The following is a 16,363-nucleotide window of genomic DNA, read 5'->3' as shown; positions in this document are numbered from 1 at the left end:
AGGCGAATCGAAAGCGATCAGTTGAGTTGTGGACTGAAAATCCCCACACCCGCTCTCTCCTCAAGTACATTTTCTGATGGCCCCTGCCCTTGCTTTTCCCCCTATCCCTCTCTTCATACAACCCCCCTCCCTCCCCCTTGGAATGAAGGTGCGGTTAGACGCTCATTTGCAGATGCATGAGGCACTAAGAATGGAACGAGCTGTTTTCTGGGGTTGTATCAGGAGTAACAGCTTTCGCTCTAAAACGGGTATGCTGAGTTGGTTCTGGTGGACACCACTGTTGTACCTGAGAGATGTCCCTCACGCTGGGAAAAGACTGGCCTCAAATCAGCATGCTTTGCTGCTGATGGTGAGCAGGGCAATATTTTCACCGCAGCTTGGTAATAGTCCTCTACTTCAATTGCGTTGATTTCTTATTTCACCCTCGACCTTCAGCTTGGTGCGCCAGCTAGCTGGGCACTAGTGACAGCACTGGGATGCCCATCTTGCTGTATGTCATGAGTATCATTGCCTTTATAAAATATGCAATAGTCTTGACGCACCACTTTATTGCATCAACACCTCCACGCAGTTATCACACGGTCTTGGGTGACTTGCAAAACACTTGCAATAACATACATAGCGCTCCAGACGACTCGGCCACGGGGCATGATCCCAGTTTGACACGACGTTCCAACACTGGCATTTGTCATTTCTTCGAGTGCTGTAGTTGTGCCATGCATGGCTCGCTGGGTAGTATTCATGTTTTTCAAGCGCAAGACGCAAGTTGTCGCCAGTGGCCCCTGTATCAACCTCATGAAAGACTAGTCTTGAAAATTTCTTGAAATTTGTGTGACCTATTTGCTTGGGCTGTGGGGACCATGTAGGTCCCCATGAAAGCCGCCCAGCGCCATTAAAGCTAACTGCCCGGCGCCGCTGACACTGGGATGCTGCCCTGGCAACAAAGCGTGCGTGCTGGCTTCGAGCGCTAGGCTAGTTGGCTGGCATTGGGCATTAGGGTTGGTTGCCTGGTGCCGCTGACACAGCAGCAAAAGCCGGCTAGTGGCCGGCTTCCCTGTTAGATTGCTCTGCTTAGGGCTTTTCTGCGGAGGTCTGGAACCGCGCAGGTTGGACAAAGCAGCTGATGTTCCTCGACCCCGAGACAGGCGAGCCTCCCCTCAGGAGACGGACCAAGTTGGCAGCCACGGACAGCTTAACGAGCTCGTGGGGACTCCGTCCTCCGCCCAATCTCGGGACAGCCTGTCCAGTGCATGTTCCATATTATGACCGAGCAATAAAGCTTGGTTTGTCGACATCGCTTGGCTCCGAGCTAATCATTGGCACCTCCTGAACCCTCAGCGGCGTCCTCGCGATGCCATGTGGTGGGTTGCGGCTTTGGCACTCGTTTTCTAGTTTGTTAGCCAAGTAACACGGTCCATTTATAGTCGCGAACCCCACATTCTGGCGCCCAAGGGCCTCCAGAGTTCCACAAGGCAAAATGATACCGGTGAAGTACTAATGCACCAGTACAGCAGTTTGACAATCAGCCTCTGGAACTCCTTCTTTTCAGTTGATTGTGGGGGCGTAGCCATCTCATAGCTTGCATAATGAAAGTAAATGGTCTCTCATTCCTCCTGATGATGTACATCTTGAACTTGCTCGTCACACCTGCAGCTGTGGCTAAGGGGTTGTGCTGGTGACCCTTGGGTTGCAGGTCTTGATACCCGGCTGTAGTGGTTGCTTTTTAGATGAAGGCGAAAAGTGGAAATGCCCGAGTGTCGAAATTGCAGCACATTTTAGAGATGTCCAGGCGGTCAAAGTAAACTTGGAGCCCTCCACTTCAGTGCACCTCATAGCCCATGCATAGCTTTGGCGCTGTAAGCCTGAACATTTCTTATAACACTTACCTTACTCCTTGTTGCATTTCGAGCTCAGTGACCCGGAACATAAGTACATGAAATTACAACAGAGCAGAGTTCACTTGAGAAAGCCGGAGTGCGTTTTTATTTACAGTTGCGGCCACTTATAACAATATATCGGATTAACGATGAGCAGCTATGGCACCGTGAACTTTGGTATTCTTTCTATGGTAAAACAAACCACTTATTACAATGCTCCAGTGCCACGATATCGGATATAACAATTGAATCCGGGTATATTGTGCACCAAAAGTGCAACAGTGACGACTCTACGTGGTTGCGCAGCCTACTCAGGTAGTGTCTTCGTAGAAAGCCCAATGCGTGACATATTCCCTCGGGGACTTTGTTTCCGCCAAGGACATTTACCTCAGCTAGGTGAAGCACCTGTAGATGCTCTCGGAAAAGCTTTGCGCTAGCTTCACACGTGGCAAACAAAGGTGACCGACTGTGGCTTGTTTTTTGCAAATTAGTAGTAGTGCGGCCTTGCTGGCATGCGAATAACATGTTTTGAGCTCTGTTCCGTCTTTTTATTTTGCAACCCGCATATAACAATTATCGGTTATAACGATGGTATTTCCTTGGCGCTTGGATATTGTTATAAGTGGACTAGACTCTATTTGATGACGGATTTGATCTTCGTCATGTGGATACTCGCAGCACTGAGCAGGATGGTTTCCCACAGTGTCCACGAACAAGAGGCCTTTGTACTTCTGCAGTTTAGGACTACAGGGAGTTTTTCCAAGTAGCTTCTCAGCCTCCTGGTCAAATATTTATTTGTTATATCCGATATCGCGCACGGCTCTCGCGGTTTCAGTTTCATTATAAAAGAATAAATGTCATTGAAATAAAGCGTGACCAGCCAAAGTTTGCATTTAGTTCGCTATAGCCGATAATTGGCTATATCAGTTTTCGTTATAACGAGGTTCAACTGCGTTTACATTCTGTACATAGCAGCCATGACCGAGCTCATGCAAGGTGCATGTGAGGCACTTCGTCATCATCATTCTTGGGTCAATGCGCTGTGAGGCGTTGCCCACCCGAGTCCTGTAACAATATCGTGGATAACTGCCACTCCCCCCAACCCACTCCAGCAGCATCGCAAAGCCATTGTGGAAAGGACAGCTTCGTGCCTGTTCAGATAAAACCATAGCTAATTAGCTCGGAAATACATTAAATTGCATTCAAGTTCAGTTTTTTAGACTCGTTTGAAGTGCACCACGGTCAATTTTGTTTCCCATCCTGCACACGTTTGGTTTCGCTGTCCAACTGCATTCAAAGTGTAGATTTGGGGCCTTTTCTTTTTTTTTAAACTGTGAAGACGGAAGCTTAACTCAAACGATGAAGTCCTTACATAAGCGAGACACTGTGTAAGCACATCCACAGCCACCGTGGCGGCAGAAGGCCAGGCGAAGAGACGTTCCAGACGCAGAGTTCTGCAAGGTGGTGGGGATGATGGTGGCACCACTTGCTCTCGTTTTATTGCGCAAAACAAGTGGGCGTGCTACAAAAGAGAAAGGCCGGTGGTGGTAGGAGGGAGGGGTCTGTACAGAGGGATATGCCTTTACAACAATGGGGTGGATGGAGCGCCTTCTCCTCCCGCTCGCCCTTCTCACTGGTCCGTGCTGTCCTCTTCGGAGGCCTGCGCTTCCTGCTGGGTCTGGATCTGCACGGTGGCCTGGGGGTTGCCCGTCACTGCCCCGGCCGGGGCCAGAAACACCGACGCTGGCTGGCCTGGGGACTGCTGGATCTGGTACAACGTCTGTTGTACAAGGGAAGAAACAAAGAACACGTCACTCGTAGAATGCGCGCTCAGTACGTCACAGTCCTGTCCTGTAAAGCGTGAACCGCAAAACGTGCCGCGCACGCCACAGGCCCACTGACGCTGACGCGGAACCACCCGCACGATGCGCGCGGTGTGGCCAGTGGCGGCTTCGGCCACGAAGTGGTGTGGGGAGCTTGAGCGACTGCTTCTAAGCGCTATCTAAAATGCCGCTCAGGGCCCACACGAAGTTGCTTGTGCGGTAAAGGAGGTTATAACGTGGGCGAAAATGGTACTATAAAACATCATCTGCGCCGCTAGTGAAAGCGCCCATCCAATATCTGTGGGGGCGGTAAGCCTCTGACGGAGCCAGCCGGCTGTCTCGACTGCTTCGAAACTGCCACCATGAGGCACGCGCCTCCCCATTGGCGCAAGTCGTCAGGCTCCTCCCACTGCTGTGCGTGACGTGCGTCATTTTCTGAGTGAAGCAGAAGCTGCCGCGAGCACGGAATCGTCGAAGTGGGTGTGAAAAAATCGCACTAGCAACACAGACGCGTGCAAAAACGTGCCATGCGTTTCACGCTTACTACTACCTGTGGCTGCTGTGGAGGGGGTGGGGGCTGTGGTGCGGCCTGCTGGATGGGAGCGGTCTGGATGATGATGGGCTGGCCTGTGCTCTGCCCCTGCATCTGCATCCTGATCAGCTGCAGCTGTGCCGGCGTCAGCTGGATCTGCACCCAACGGGGGACGACGAGAAAGGCTCAGGCCACCACGGACAAGAGTCAAAACTTCGCCATCCCTTCCTAGTTGAGAGAAGTGTGTGAAAGCTTTGAAAGTGCCCAAATAATAGAGAACAAACCATGCGACGACTTTTCGCCCACTAAGTAGACATCAACGAACAATATAAATGTACACTGATACGTGGTTTACGAGATAAAGGTGCACTATTGTACTCCTCCTTCATGATCAATGCATTTGTTGTCTCATCTAGAAGCGTTCTTTTTTCGCGGTTATCAAGTAACCATTTTTAAGACAATGGAAGCCGGTTTCACGCACGCGCCGTGTGTCCACAGATCTTATCAGAGCATTTAGGTCGACCAACGGTTCCACAGGAAAATGCATCAATTTTCCAACAGGACACCATTGGTTCCTCTTAGAAATCTTTTTGCTTTAACAACTCAATACTGACATTTCTAGCACGGTCTCAGTCTTTGCGAACTGTCAACTGTGTAAAATATGCTGGCAGGGTTTTGTCAGACTGTCCTGTTCCATATAAAGTTTGCAATGCAATAATCTTGCACTTCACAGAGACCCCCAAGCCACGACGTGCGTAGCAAGCTGCTCAGCACGGCACCACATAATGGAAGAGCAAGCTTTCACTGATAACGTATTCACGGTGGTTTCAACAGGCACGTTCTTCTACAATTGCGAGACAAGAGAGGACACCAAGACCTTAACTGGCCAAAAGCTTGTTTGTTGTATCACCATTTCCCCCTTTTCTGCAATGTGAAATGAGGAGTAAAGAGAGAGAGAGAGAGGGGAGGAAGAGGAGGGCAGCCACGCACGGGTATCTGCTGGATCTCCCCATTGCTGTTGATGACCTGCTGCACGATCTGGATGCCCCCCTGTTGAGCCACTTGCTGAGTCTGCACCGGCTGCTGCAGCTGAACCACCTGCGGCTGCGGCTGAACACAAGAAAGCGGGGGAGTGAGAGACGAGAGGACGTGTGTATACTACTGCGCTGTCGCCTCACAAAGACCTGGGTATAAATAATACCCCTGCCACACGGCAACCTTTGATGTCATTCGCATCGAATGTCCTTCGTTCAAAATGACATTTGTTTGTTGCCGCACGAGAAAATGTAATGACATCCGATCGAAATGATATTACGGATCTAATAAGTCTGCGGAACCCATTCCACTGTGTTCTGCCAGCAAATGCGGTATTATCTCGACACCAAAGACTCTGTGGGAATGCCCACCCAAAACGGATGGCTGAAGGGTTTGTAGTACTATATTTTCATGTGTATAATTTTTAGCAATTTATTTATTCATATGAAACAAGCCGAATAGAGTTGTAAAAAAGGAAAACTGCTAGTTTCGCTACCAAACCAGCCTCAGCTGGTGTGGTAGGCACCAGTCGCCACGTTTGTGTTTATATGCTCCAAGCTGGTGCGACGGCAGTGTTTAATCGTGCTCAATAAGTTGCTGCAACTGTGCTTTTAAAGTGCATTCAAAGCTCTTTCCGCTCAGTTTTCGCAAATACTGAAGCGGTTACTAAAATATTTTCTCAACGCAAATCTTTATCCATCGCAAATGACATTCAGTGGGAATGATAATAAATTTGCTGCGTGGCTGGGGTATAAGTTGAAAAGCAGGAGCTGAAATCACTTCAACGTAACCACTGAACGCGTGTGCGGCTAAAAATCGCGAAGAGCCTACTGGCAACAAACCTGATATAGTCGACTCCTCTTAATGCAAAGTCCACAGGGACTGCGAATAAGTTTCAATTAACCGAACTTCCAGCGCTTGAAAATATTAAATTTTATCGAGAAAGGACAGCAACCTCAATGCTTCTTATTCGAAACAACTTCCAACTGACCGACGTAATGGGTTTTAGCTTCGAATTATCGACCATTTTTTCTTCCACTGGATTGCACGTAAAATTCGCAGTACCAGCAATCACATTCCTTCCAATTAAGTGACTTTGAATTATCAAGAATCGACTGTAGTCACACGGAACTTAAGGCACATTCCCACTGGCGATTTGTCTCGTCGCGCGACGGCGCGCGTCGCGCGATGAGGCCTTGAGGTGGTGTTCGCACTTGCGATGAGCGATGATGCGACTGCGTTCAGCGCAGCTGCTTCCCGACTTGTACGACCTCGTTGGTGCGTCAACCATTCGCAGTCAAAGAAAATGATGTTACGCGACAAAAGCAGGTGGAAATCAAACTAAAACACATGCTACTAACCTGGAGCAATAATGAAAACATTTGCGGGTTTCGGGAGGAGCAGAAAATAACAAACTCAAGAAGGCTCTTTTCAACATATTATTGCACGAAGAAATGCACACGCTTGCTTTCACGCCACAACACCCGCATCACGGCCCACAAATGTCGCTTCTTTTCACAGGCGCAAAGTTCTGACGCCACCGAACTCTACGCGTGTTTACCAGTCGCCGATAGAACGATGAGGCTGCAAGTCAACCTACCGTCTCGCTGTCCACCTAGCTCTATACGATGATTACTTGCTTTTACAATCCATACACGCTTCTCCACACTGATGAGTTCCACGCTATTCGTTGATTAGTGCACGCCAACGCTGAAGCCACTGACCAAACAACCGATGCACACGGAAAGTTGCTTGCCGGCCCGACCCGGCGGGTACAGCGATAGCGGGCCAAGCGCCTGGCCGCCTGGCCGAGCGAGCCAGCGGCGGTGGCGGCGGCAGCTCGTCCTCGCCTGCCCGCCCGCAGCGTTTGCATACCGGATGTAAAGAAACGTTTCGTTTCCGGCTACGTCAGCCTACTCCGCGGCCATGATTGGCTTACCGGTTTTGCGGGGCCGTCGCGCGACGAGGGAATTCGGACCGAGAGCGATCGGCTCCGCCGTCGCAAAACGCCGAAAAGCGACGGCCGGCTCGTCGCTTTTCGTCGCGCGACGAGGCGCATCGCCAGTGGGAATGTGCCTTTATTCATTAGGGAACCACAGTCCAGAAGAAGTTTGTGTCCATGACAAATAGGGCCCGACTGTACTACAGCTACTTTATTATATATCTATCATTCCATAACTAAATGCGCATGCAGCCTGCCCGAGAAAACAGAGTTGGCACTGTTCACTCGTGTGCACTGAAGAGTGCCAAAAAAAAAAAAAAACGCTCAGCATCAACACTTTCGAACCGACTGAGTCGCCTGCGAGACATGCAAGCCTCTTAAAACAGGGTCTCTCACCTGAAGCTGAATTTGCTGCTGCTGCTGTTGCTGAGCTTGCTGCTGCTGCTCTGCCGTGCTGACCTGGAGCAGCGGGACGAGGGAACGGGTGAGGGAACACATGACGGAAAGGTAGCACACATTGAAGAAGACAAACGCTACTCTTTTAAGAAAGGCTAAGGTAACTTCAGAGTCTGTCTGAAACGCACGCAGATGTGGAGGGCGCCAGTGTGCGGGCGCAAGTCCGCGTACGACGTCATCATTGAATTGATGATGCTTAGCAGTCGTCATACCTCCATACTGCCATGTCGCACTACCCCTCACCCAATTGCCCTGCACGTAATGCACAGGACACCATCGCTCATGTTGTACGGTACTGTCCTGAAAACCCATTTCCCGTAACACCCAATGGCAAGCACTGGGAGGAGGCGCTGGGCAGCTCAGACGTGCAGGTTCAGAAAAGCCTAAAGGAACGAGCGGCTCAGGTCACCGGCAAGCTGCGGCCGTCGGTGATTGCGCTCTATACCGAGACTTTTAAGAAATAAAGTATTTTTGCTCTTTCCCTTTCTACGTACCCCCTACTCAGAGATACAAACGGAGCATCACAAATGGTCCTCAACTGACAGTGTTCACTAAAAGATATCAGTGGGGTGAAGACAAAAAAATTAAAGCCGTTCCAGTCAACGTGAAAGCTGTCGGAAGTGCAGAGCAGAGATTTGCCATAGTGGGCTGTAGCGCCGTTATCCGCTCACTGCTACCACGTAATGCAATTCAAATTTCCCACCTTCACAGTGCTCGCACACCCTCTGCCTGAAACTGCACCAGCGGGATTTCTGTTCTTTTTGTGCTTGCTTTTCCTCCCGCTTGTGCCGGCGTTGCACCGCCAATTAATTATGTATATGTTGCCTCAAAAGTACCTGCAGTTTTCTTTGCGCTAAACAACGGGGAGATTTATGACAAGCACCAGTGGTTCACGAGTTTCGAACGCTTATGACTATGGGCCTCCTCAATTATCTGTCCCGGATCGTCCGCGGACTGCCCGAGACGCGCTCCGGCGCTCGATTTTCCCATGTATTCCTATGGGACCTCTGGTCCGGACGCAGTCCTCGGACTGCCCGCGGACCGTCCAGGACTGGTAAATCGAGGAGGCCCTATGTAAACCGCTTGGCTTTCGAAGCCTCTGTGTTACGCTGCAATGCTGGACTGCCGTGTGGGGCGCCACCCCACACGGCGCCCAGAACCAGCAGCTGGCCGAGGTTTTGAAGGTCCTGGCACACGTGGGAATGTATTTTGGTTGAATCACACTGCTGCACTCTTTGATCTACCAGCCTAAACCAACAATGGGGGCAGCAAAGCCGCCCCATCTCACCTGCTGCACCTGCAGAACGGACGGCATGGAGAAAGACTGGCCCGCATTCTGGACTGTCAGGGTCTGCGGGCTGGCACCGGATGCCTGCACAATCTGGATCTGGGACGACGAAAAATACGACAACGGCATTCAGGCCTTGGCACTGTTTTAAGGGGGCACATTAATGCCAGCACTCTGTGGCAAACCCCAAAATGTGTCCTACAAAGTGATGCAATGAGACGAATTCAAATTTCCCGCATTTTTTCCTTTCTCTTCTCTTTCTTACTAACCTGTTGCTGTTGTGCTGCTGGCTGCTGCTGCTGTTGCTGGAGAGCTGCCTGGTGTTGCTGGGCTAGCTGGAAGTAGTACTGGACCTGGGTTCCGACGGAAAAAGACGGCTCCTGAGAGCAAGCCTTCACCATGAGCCATGCTCCAGCATTTGCACGGGAAACACACTGCTGCACAGCACATGTTCGCGACAACTTCCCAACGAACCTGCTGCCCTTTGAAATACCTGCTATGATTCTGCCACCAAAACTGGACATTTGGGCAGTGAAAATTGCGACATCATGGCCGGTGGATACAGGAAGTATAGGCACTTGCTCACCAAACATCAAGCGGCCTGCGTCGACTGGAACAAATTTACCCACATTTAAAAAGAGCACGCTGGCACCTAACAAATTCACCTAACAAATTTTAAATATGCATTCGATATCCATGAACCTGAATAACCTGGTTTACAACACTGCATTGGTTATCAAGCTGCTCTGAATTCCCTGTGCAGAGCGTTTAAAGCAAAAAATTATGATAATGAATATAATATGTCTTCCATAACAAACAAATAAGAAAAGAAAACATTTAAAGGGACACTGAAGTGAATTTGTCAAGCTCCCGTTTTTGCTTGCACTGCGTAGACTGGCTCAAATTAACACACTTTTCATCGTTTATCCGGTTGATAAGTCGGTAATTATTTTATAAAGCGCGAAAGAAGAAAAACTACCATGTGTGGTCTGCGGCGGCCAAGGCTGTGACGACGGGAGGAGATGCACCGTGACTGGACGATGTCCAAGATTAGCATTCAAACAAGTTTCGGTTTCGGTTTTGTAAAACAACATGCTTGACATCCAACGGCATCGTTGGATGTGCATTCTCGATATCTCAGTAATCGCTGTACCACGCTTCTGCCATGTTGTCGGCTGTAAAATGCTTAAGATAAGCCTCCCAGGACGGCTTGGAATTGTAGCAATCACTAGCCGAGGCCTACGCAGTGCATGAACGCCCTCCGCGTCCCCGCAGACGCTCAAATGCCATGCGCTTTTCCCCCATATTTGGAGCTTGCCTCACTCATGCCTGTATCGTAAAAAGCGTGTTCGCACCAGGCCAAGGGTGCGCCGATTTTGGCCTGTGCCCACTGCCCGCAAGCAGTCGATGCTTATGGCAACAGCACACCAATGAGAACTCACTAGCACGTCAGTGTCAGCCTGCGCGCTTTCTGTGAACTCATTCCTGGAAAAGTAAACGTTACCACCCAAAAATGGTGAACTCCGTATATAAAACATTGGCTGAAAAAAAGAAAAAAAAAAAAAGAAAGAAAGAAGAAGAAGGTTCCCTCGGGAATTCGAACTTGTGACTTGGAAAATAGCATACCTAGCGCTCCACACCACTTGGCTACGGACCAGCGCTGCCTAAGGTTGCAAACATAAGGTATATAATACATAACCAGTTTACACTTCTATTCAGTTTTACCGTTTCAAGCAGCTTAGGTGACTATTTGTTGTACAGCGCTCGTGCGGTAAGCGTCCCCCAAATTTCCACAATATCTCACGTCTAGCAATTGCATTTCTTAGAGAAAAACGTACGCAGATGTGTGGTCGTGCTGCTGACCGCTGTGCTTGTTCACTCAGCGCAAAAAATATGCTTCCTGCTCCCTAGTTTTACGCTGTACGGTAAAAGTATCAGTTATTTTATTTCCTTGGTACCTATATTGACTTCGCTGACTCTTCTCCTGCCTTCAAGTGGCCTTAGATTTTCTACTAGCGTACCAGTCAGCGAAGCGTCGCATGTGTGCTTGTGTGGAGCGACCTAGACTTGGAGCTTGATACAGTGTACAAACCAACAAACTAAAGAAACTCACATTCTTCCATTCACAAACAGGTCATGGCTTAGTTTCAACTGAGCGAACGAACTGCGACGACCGGTCTGCAGCCGGCGGACAAAACGCTGCGCCGACCGACTCTGTAGCGCAGTCAAGCCAAGTCATCTCCTCCTGACGTCACACGAAAACGCCGCAGAAAACGGGCGAGGATGCAGAGAGGAGGACAGCATTTCCCAATTGATTTTCCTACTAAATAAATTCGCGTAAACGCACTCAGAGTGGTCGAAACATAGATCTGTGGACTCCGGACTACAATTTGTGCTAGTAATCCCGCAATGTTTACAAATCACTTCAGTGTACCTTTAAGGCAGCGTCACCTAAGCTTTCATGTGACAACTGTCTTGTCAGACTTCTGTCCAGAGACTGACCTGGTCGGCAGGCATGCTGGCTGTTCGCACAGTCTCTTCCGTCCGCTTGGCAGTCGGCTTGAGCTCGTCCCTCGGTACGATGTCGATGAGGAAGTCGAACTGGTCGTACTTGGTTATCGCCATGGCAATGTCGTTCCTCTGCGTTGGCACACACAGTGCTAAGAGTTAGGTCGCAACAAGCTGGGTCCGTTTTACGGAAAAACGTTCCACTAAGCCCGTTCCACAGTTTACTTTCCTTGAATGGCATGCAATCGCGACACATTTAAACAAGGGCCGACACAAATGCAACGTTAAAACCTCTAAGCAGGCTAACCTATGCCCAGTAATAATCAGGTCAGACACAAAGAGATGTCTGAAAAGAAGGATTTAGGCACTTGCATTCTTTCTCAACAATATCACCATGCAATACGCATTACACACAGTTTCATGAAAGTGCCGGCGGCTGTCAATATCACATGTTTGTATGCTGCTTCCGACACCCTCGAAAAAGAAAAGAAAGCTTCCTTCAAAGCCACGTCACGGCATTGTCTACATGGTAATGTACCTGGCAGACTCAGATATAGATAACAATAAAACCTCTCTTGCTTCGGGAATCGCAGTAAAACTGGCACGTCAATAAGCGGCAAACAGAACAGAACTGACCAAGGAAGTCACATAGCCTACACCTTGCCAGCTACTGTTGACTTTGCGTCCTCTGCATATGGTAGGCCTTTTCCCCTGGCGTTGCCAGGAGACCTTTTTAAACAATTCCTTCTAAAGGGGCATACTGCATAGAAGGCCAAAAGTAAACTTCTGTCATCGGAGCAGCCTACCTGCAGTGTGCGTCTTTTGTTGTCCTCCGTGTGCACCCAAGCGCGCAGTGAGAGTTCGGTGATGAAGATTTCCGCAGCCCTCGCAAACAGCACGGGTGCCTCGGCGCTGATCATCTGTGGCAGAACAACAGCACCGAGCGGCGAGTTCGCCACAAGCCGATACAAGCCGGTACAAGCCAATGGACGAGGACATATCTGAGCTGCAACACCTCACCTTCACGTCTTCGTCCAGCTTCATGATCTTCTTGATGCGAGCCAGTGGCAGTTCTTGGTTTTTAAACTCGTTCTGGAAAACAAAACAAAACAAACAAAAAAAAAAAGACGCAAAACGATTTGCCTTCAGTTCTGTTTCAAACAACAAAATATATACATATATATATCTTTTTTGCTTGCGTCCCTGCTCACAACAAGTTTTTTTCATGCTTGCTGCATGTAAAATTGCACTAACTTTAAGTAACAAAAGCTTGATCTGGGCGAGTTGGTACATACTGCTAAAAAAAATTAATCGGCGCTAAAACAGGGACGAAGAAGAAACAATCTTTTTTCAATAAATTCTGGTTGGAAGTTCGGCACCGTGTTGTGTGTTACGTGTTTCTTCTTCGTCCCTGTTTTAGCGCCGATTAATTTTTTTTAGCACTAACTTTAGGAACTTCCCTGACGTGACTCCAACATTTTTTTTTTTGTTTATTGGAACGAAGAACTGGTTGAAGATCTACTCTTTGCAAGCAAGAGCTCAGTGGTGCTCTCCAACAGGGCACTGGTGCATGAAATGCACACTTCCAGTTGCACTGTAGCATCAAGTATTGCTTAAGGGGGAAATTCAGAGGGTGGGAAAGAGGGGTGCGACACGCATTTGTGGCAAGAAGTTTTCGCCACTGCTCTAAAAAAAAGAAAAATTGTGCGTATCTGCTCCTTTCATTGCAAATGTCAACGAAAGGCGATAGTTGACTGGCACCCGTGGCAAGTAAATGCCTCCCTTTGCTTTCCCGCTCACCTCTCATGCTGTTCCTCCCAAGATAACACGCTAGAAGTTTGCTCAAGTCAATTTAAATTTATTGCGTTCCATTGCTCCAAGTCGAGTGCCTCGATGCCAGTGCTGCCGTAGAGTGGAGACAGGCGTGAATCAAGGTACTACAACTTTTATAGAACCATGTCGCCGTACTCCACGAGCGTTCCAAGCAGAACGTAAAACTTATCTAGTGGAACCTTTCGTTGCCATTGCTGTTTGATTTCTTAAATGCTGCCAGGAGCTGCGCTGGCTGTAAATGAACTAAATAAAGCAGCGCGGGCAACTGCAGGCAACGGTTTTCTACAGTTGATGTAGTATTTCATTTGCTATCTCAAAAACCAAACATCCACGAATGTTTTAATAAAGGAACACTGCAAACATCACTTATGTATTGATTTTGTTTTATATTTGCGTAATACCTTGTTCTTGTTCAACAATGTCGACAAGTATGAACATTGACACCTAACTTAAAAGTTTACATTTAGCTGTGGGTATACAAGACTATTGCGCAGCTTTTGTTTCACTTTGGCTGGGTGGCTAAATCGAGTCACGGACACAGACAGACAGACACAGACAGACCAAAATTTCTGCATTTAAGTAGCCCCAGAAAGACTATCATCTTTAAAAGTGTGGAAGAAAAAGGTGGAGGCAGCAAATTGTGATGATAAGAAAGCAAACACACACTGCGACTTCACATGCTGACTGCACTCAGTTTTTTGCCCCTTTTGTTGCAACAGTATTCCATCTCCTTTACCAAATGCTATAAATACATCATGGCATTCAGCTTTCCTTTCTGAAAGTTCAGAACTAAACTGTCCCTCAGAACAACTTGCGTCTATTCTTTCCAGACACAAATAATACAGCAGTGGTGTGTGTATTTACCAGGCCGAGGTTTCTCGTCTCCTCCATGATGCGTGGCCAGAAGAACTCCAGCGCCTGGTGGGCCTCCGATTGCCCGGAGGCATTGTTGTAGGCCTGAGAGTCTGACATGCTGGCCTGCATAGGGAGCGAAAGGCAAGGCGCTCAAAGACATCCTGCACATCAGAGTTGAGCACCTTAAACTCACTAAAAAGCTTCACACAATGGAGAAAAAAAAAATGCAAACAAGCACCAAACATGCGTGGAAACCGGAAAAGAAGCAGCAGAGATACCTTCTGTTTGTTGCCTTGATAATGGTGAAATCCTTTCCATTATCCCCGACTTAAACGTACTGAACTCTCCAAATCGCCACAACTAAGGAATTACAAGCTTTTTAGTTTCTTTGACTCGGTCAACAGCACGGACCTGGGAAGTCTTGCTGGGTGTGCAGTTCAATGCTGACCAGATTTGTGCTGGCTTCATCTCGCTGTGTTTTTGCCTGGTCTTTCTTTAAGCACAATAAGTGTTTCTGTCAGAGCGCTTGAGTTCGCGTATTTTTTTTGCACCATATTAATATGAAATATACTCTCACCCCCTCCAAAATTATACATCCTGGTTCGTTTGCAATGCTCTAAAGGATGTATTATTTGGAAGCTTGAATTCTAGCCGTGAATATGGATTTGCAACATATGACGGTGAAAGGCTCATCATGATTTAGTCGCGATCCTGTTGTTCAACGGTCTCAATTTTTTGAGCACCTGAACTGGCCTGCCTTCAACCATGGATGCACTTGCTTCTAGAGCACAGTAGCCACCTCTTTGTTCGAGACAAATTTTATATTAAAGGCAGGCTGTTTACGACTTTTGGCTTAACGAGCAATGACTCATTTTTACAGCGTTTCTGCAACTTTAAGAGTAGACACATTTCTGAAGTTCTTTCCCTTATAGCGCAACTAATAATTTGGAAAAATTGTATACCAACCTGTTCATTACAACAGGCCTCTGCATCTTCCTGCTGCAGGCGTACAAATGTACATTACTATTAAAAGCAATGGGTGGACTTAGACAAGCAGCACGTTTAAAGTGAACGGTCATGATTATGGAAAATATATGTGTGATATGCCAGCAACGAAACAAAGGTGCCCGAAAAAAAAAATAGTACAAAAAAAGAACACGCGTTCTGAACTATCACATATATTAAAAAAAAAAAACATATATTACCACAAAATGCAGCCAATTTCGGATGGCGGGATTGTAAGCACGATCGAAACCTAGCCCAATCTAAAAATGCAAACATTTATCCGTCGTTAACTCCCTCATGCATACGCGGATTTGGAGATTTGGGTCACATGATTTTAAAGCCAGCAGATACACGCGCGCATGGGGAAAATGTCATTCGACGCCCACCTTTCAATGCGCGTAAGCGCAGTTTCCCTGTCTTCGAAAAAGCAAGCTAAAGAACGCGTCTGTAAACGAATTTTTACAGCATTTTCTCCTGCTAGCGTTGCAGCGGGGTAGACATCCCACGGTTAGACCTATCCGCATCCTGCTAGCAGAGTTTTTGGCGAACGACGCGATTTCGGAAAAAGTGGACCGCCTGGTGAGGAATCGTGAGCCACACATGCGATCCGGTCAACTCGATCTGACCCAGCTGACTACGAACTAGCTCAGCGTGGCTTTGAGTCGCGACCGTTATCGCGGAAGCCGAGTTCAGGACCTCCATAAACGGCGAAGTCATCGGCCGACCCGCCAGCAGGCGTCTAGGCCTAAGTGCGAAGCAACTCGGCCACGGTGCCCGTTTCGGCAGAAATGCCGCTCTGAACAAGAATTCGTTTGTAGCGCGTGCCCGAGTAGCGGCCGCGTGCTATGTTTTCAAATCCGCCGGCGGCCAATCACTCGGTTCCTCCGGGGGAACATTTCTTTCGGGGCCCAAGCCAATCACAGGAGTACTGACCGCCCCATTGGACAAAGTTGATAGGACGACAGCGGCCCGCACGCACTCAGTGGCTGGGTTCTCGACCATAGGCGCTGCGTCCCCTCTTCGGGCAACTCACCTCGATCGAGCGCTCGTTCTAGCACCGGCGAACTCGCGGCGCGCTCCACGTCGACATTGTATCAGCTGCCGACGCGCATCCACGCAGTGAAATTCGCACCAGTCAACGACACTGACGCGACGATACGATCGCCGTGTTTAGTGGAGCTTGCGTTTTCTTTGTTTACTGATTGACAT

At 48.5% G+C, this 16,363-nt stretch overlaps 1 protein-coding gene across 3 annotated transcripts; it reads right to left on the bottom strand.

Moving 5' to 3' along the window:
* Positions 1–3,324: 3,324 nt before the first annotated feature.
* LOC144159307 (nuclear transcription factor Y subunit gamma-like) lies at positions 3,325–16,352 on the bottom strand. Of its 3 annotated transcripts, none has more exons than XM_077690711.1 (12): positions 15,851–16,039; positions 15,116–15,148; positions 14,159–14,272; positions 12,482–12,553; positions 12,268–12,381; positions 11,456–11,593; positions 9,223–9,333; positions 8,954–9,052; positions 7,606–7,668; positions 5,223–5,342; positions 4,251–4,388; positions 3,325–3,657 (listed from the first exon to the last, which is right to left on the bottom strand). In XM_077690711.1, exons 1-12 carry the CDS (start codon positions 15,869–15,871, stop codon positions 3,508–3,510), a joined length of 1,173 nt encoding a protein of 390 aa, XP_077546837.1. In that variant the 5' UTR covers positions 15,872–16,039; the 3' UTR covers positions 3,325–3,507. The 3 variants fall into 3 exon arrangements, with proteins under 3 accessions (XP_077546837.1, XP_077546838.1, XP_077546840.1); XM_077690712.1 differs by having other exon boundaries at positions 9,223–9,306; XM_077690714.1 differs by lacking the exons at positions 15,116–15,148; positions 15,851–16,039 and adding an exon at positions 16,188–16,352.
* Positions 16,353–16,363: the final 11 nt, after the last annotated feature.

The sequence above is a fragment of the Haemaphysalis longicornis genome, unplaced genomic scaffold (assembly GCF_048455015.1).
Source record: "Haemaphysalis longicornis isolate Haplotype H1 unplaced genomic scaffold, Haemaphysalis longicornis Haplotype H1 scaffold_10, whole genome shotgun sequence".
Taxonomy (NCBI): Eukaryota; Metazoa; Arthropoda; class Arachnida; order Ixodida; family Ixodidae; genus Haemaphysalis; species Haemaphysalis longicornis.
Note: the sequence above shows the minus strand (reverse complement) of the source record. Positions and strands in the feature narration are given on the sequence as shown.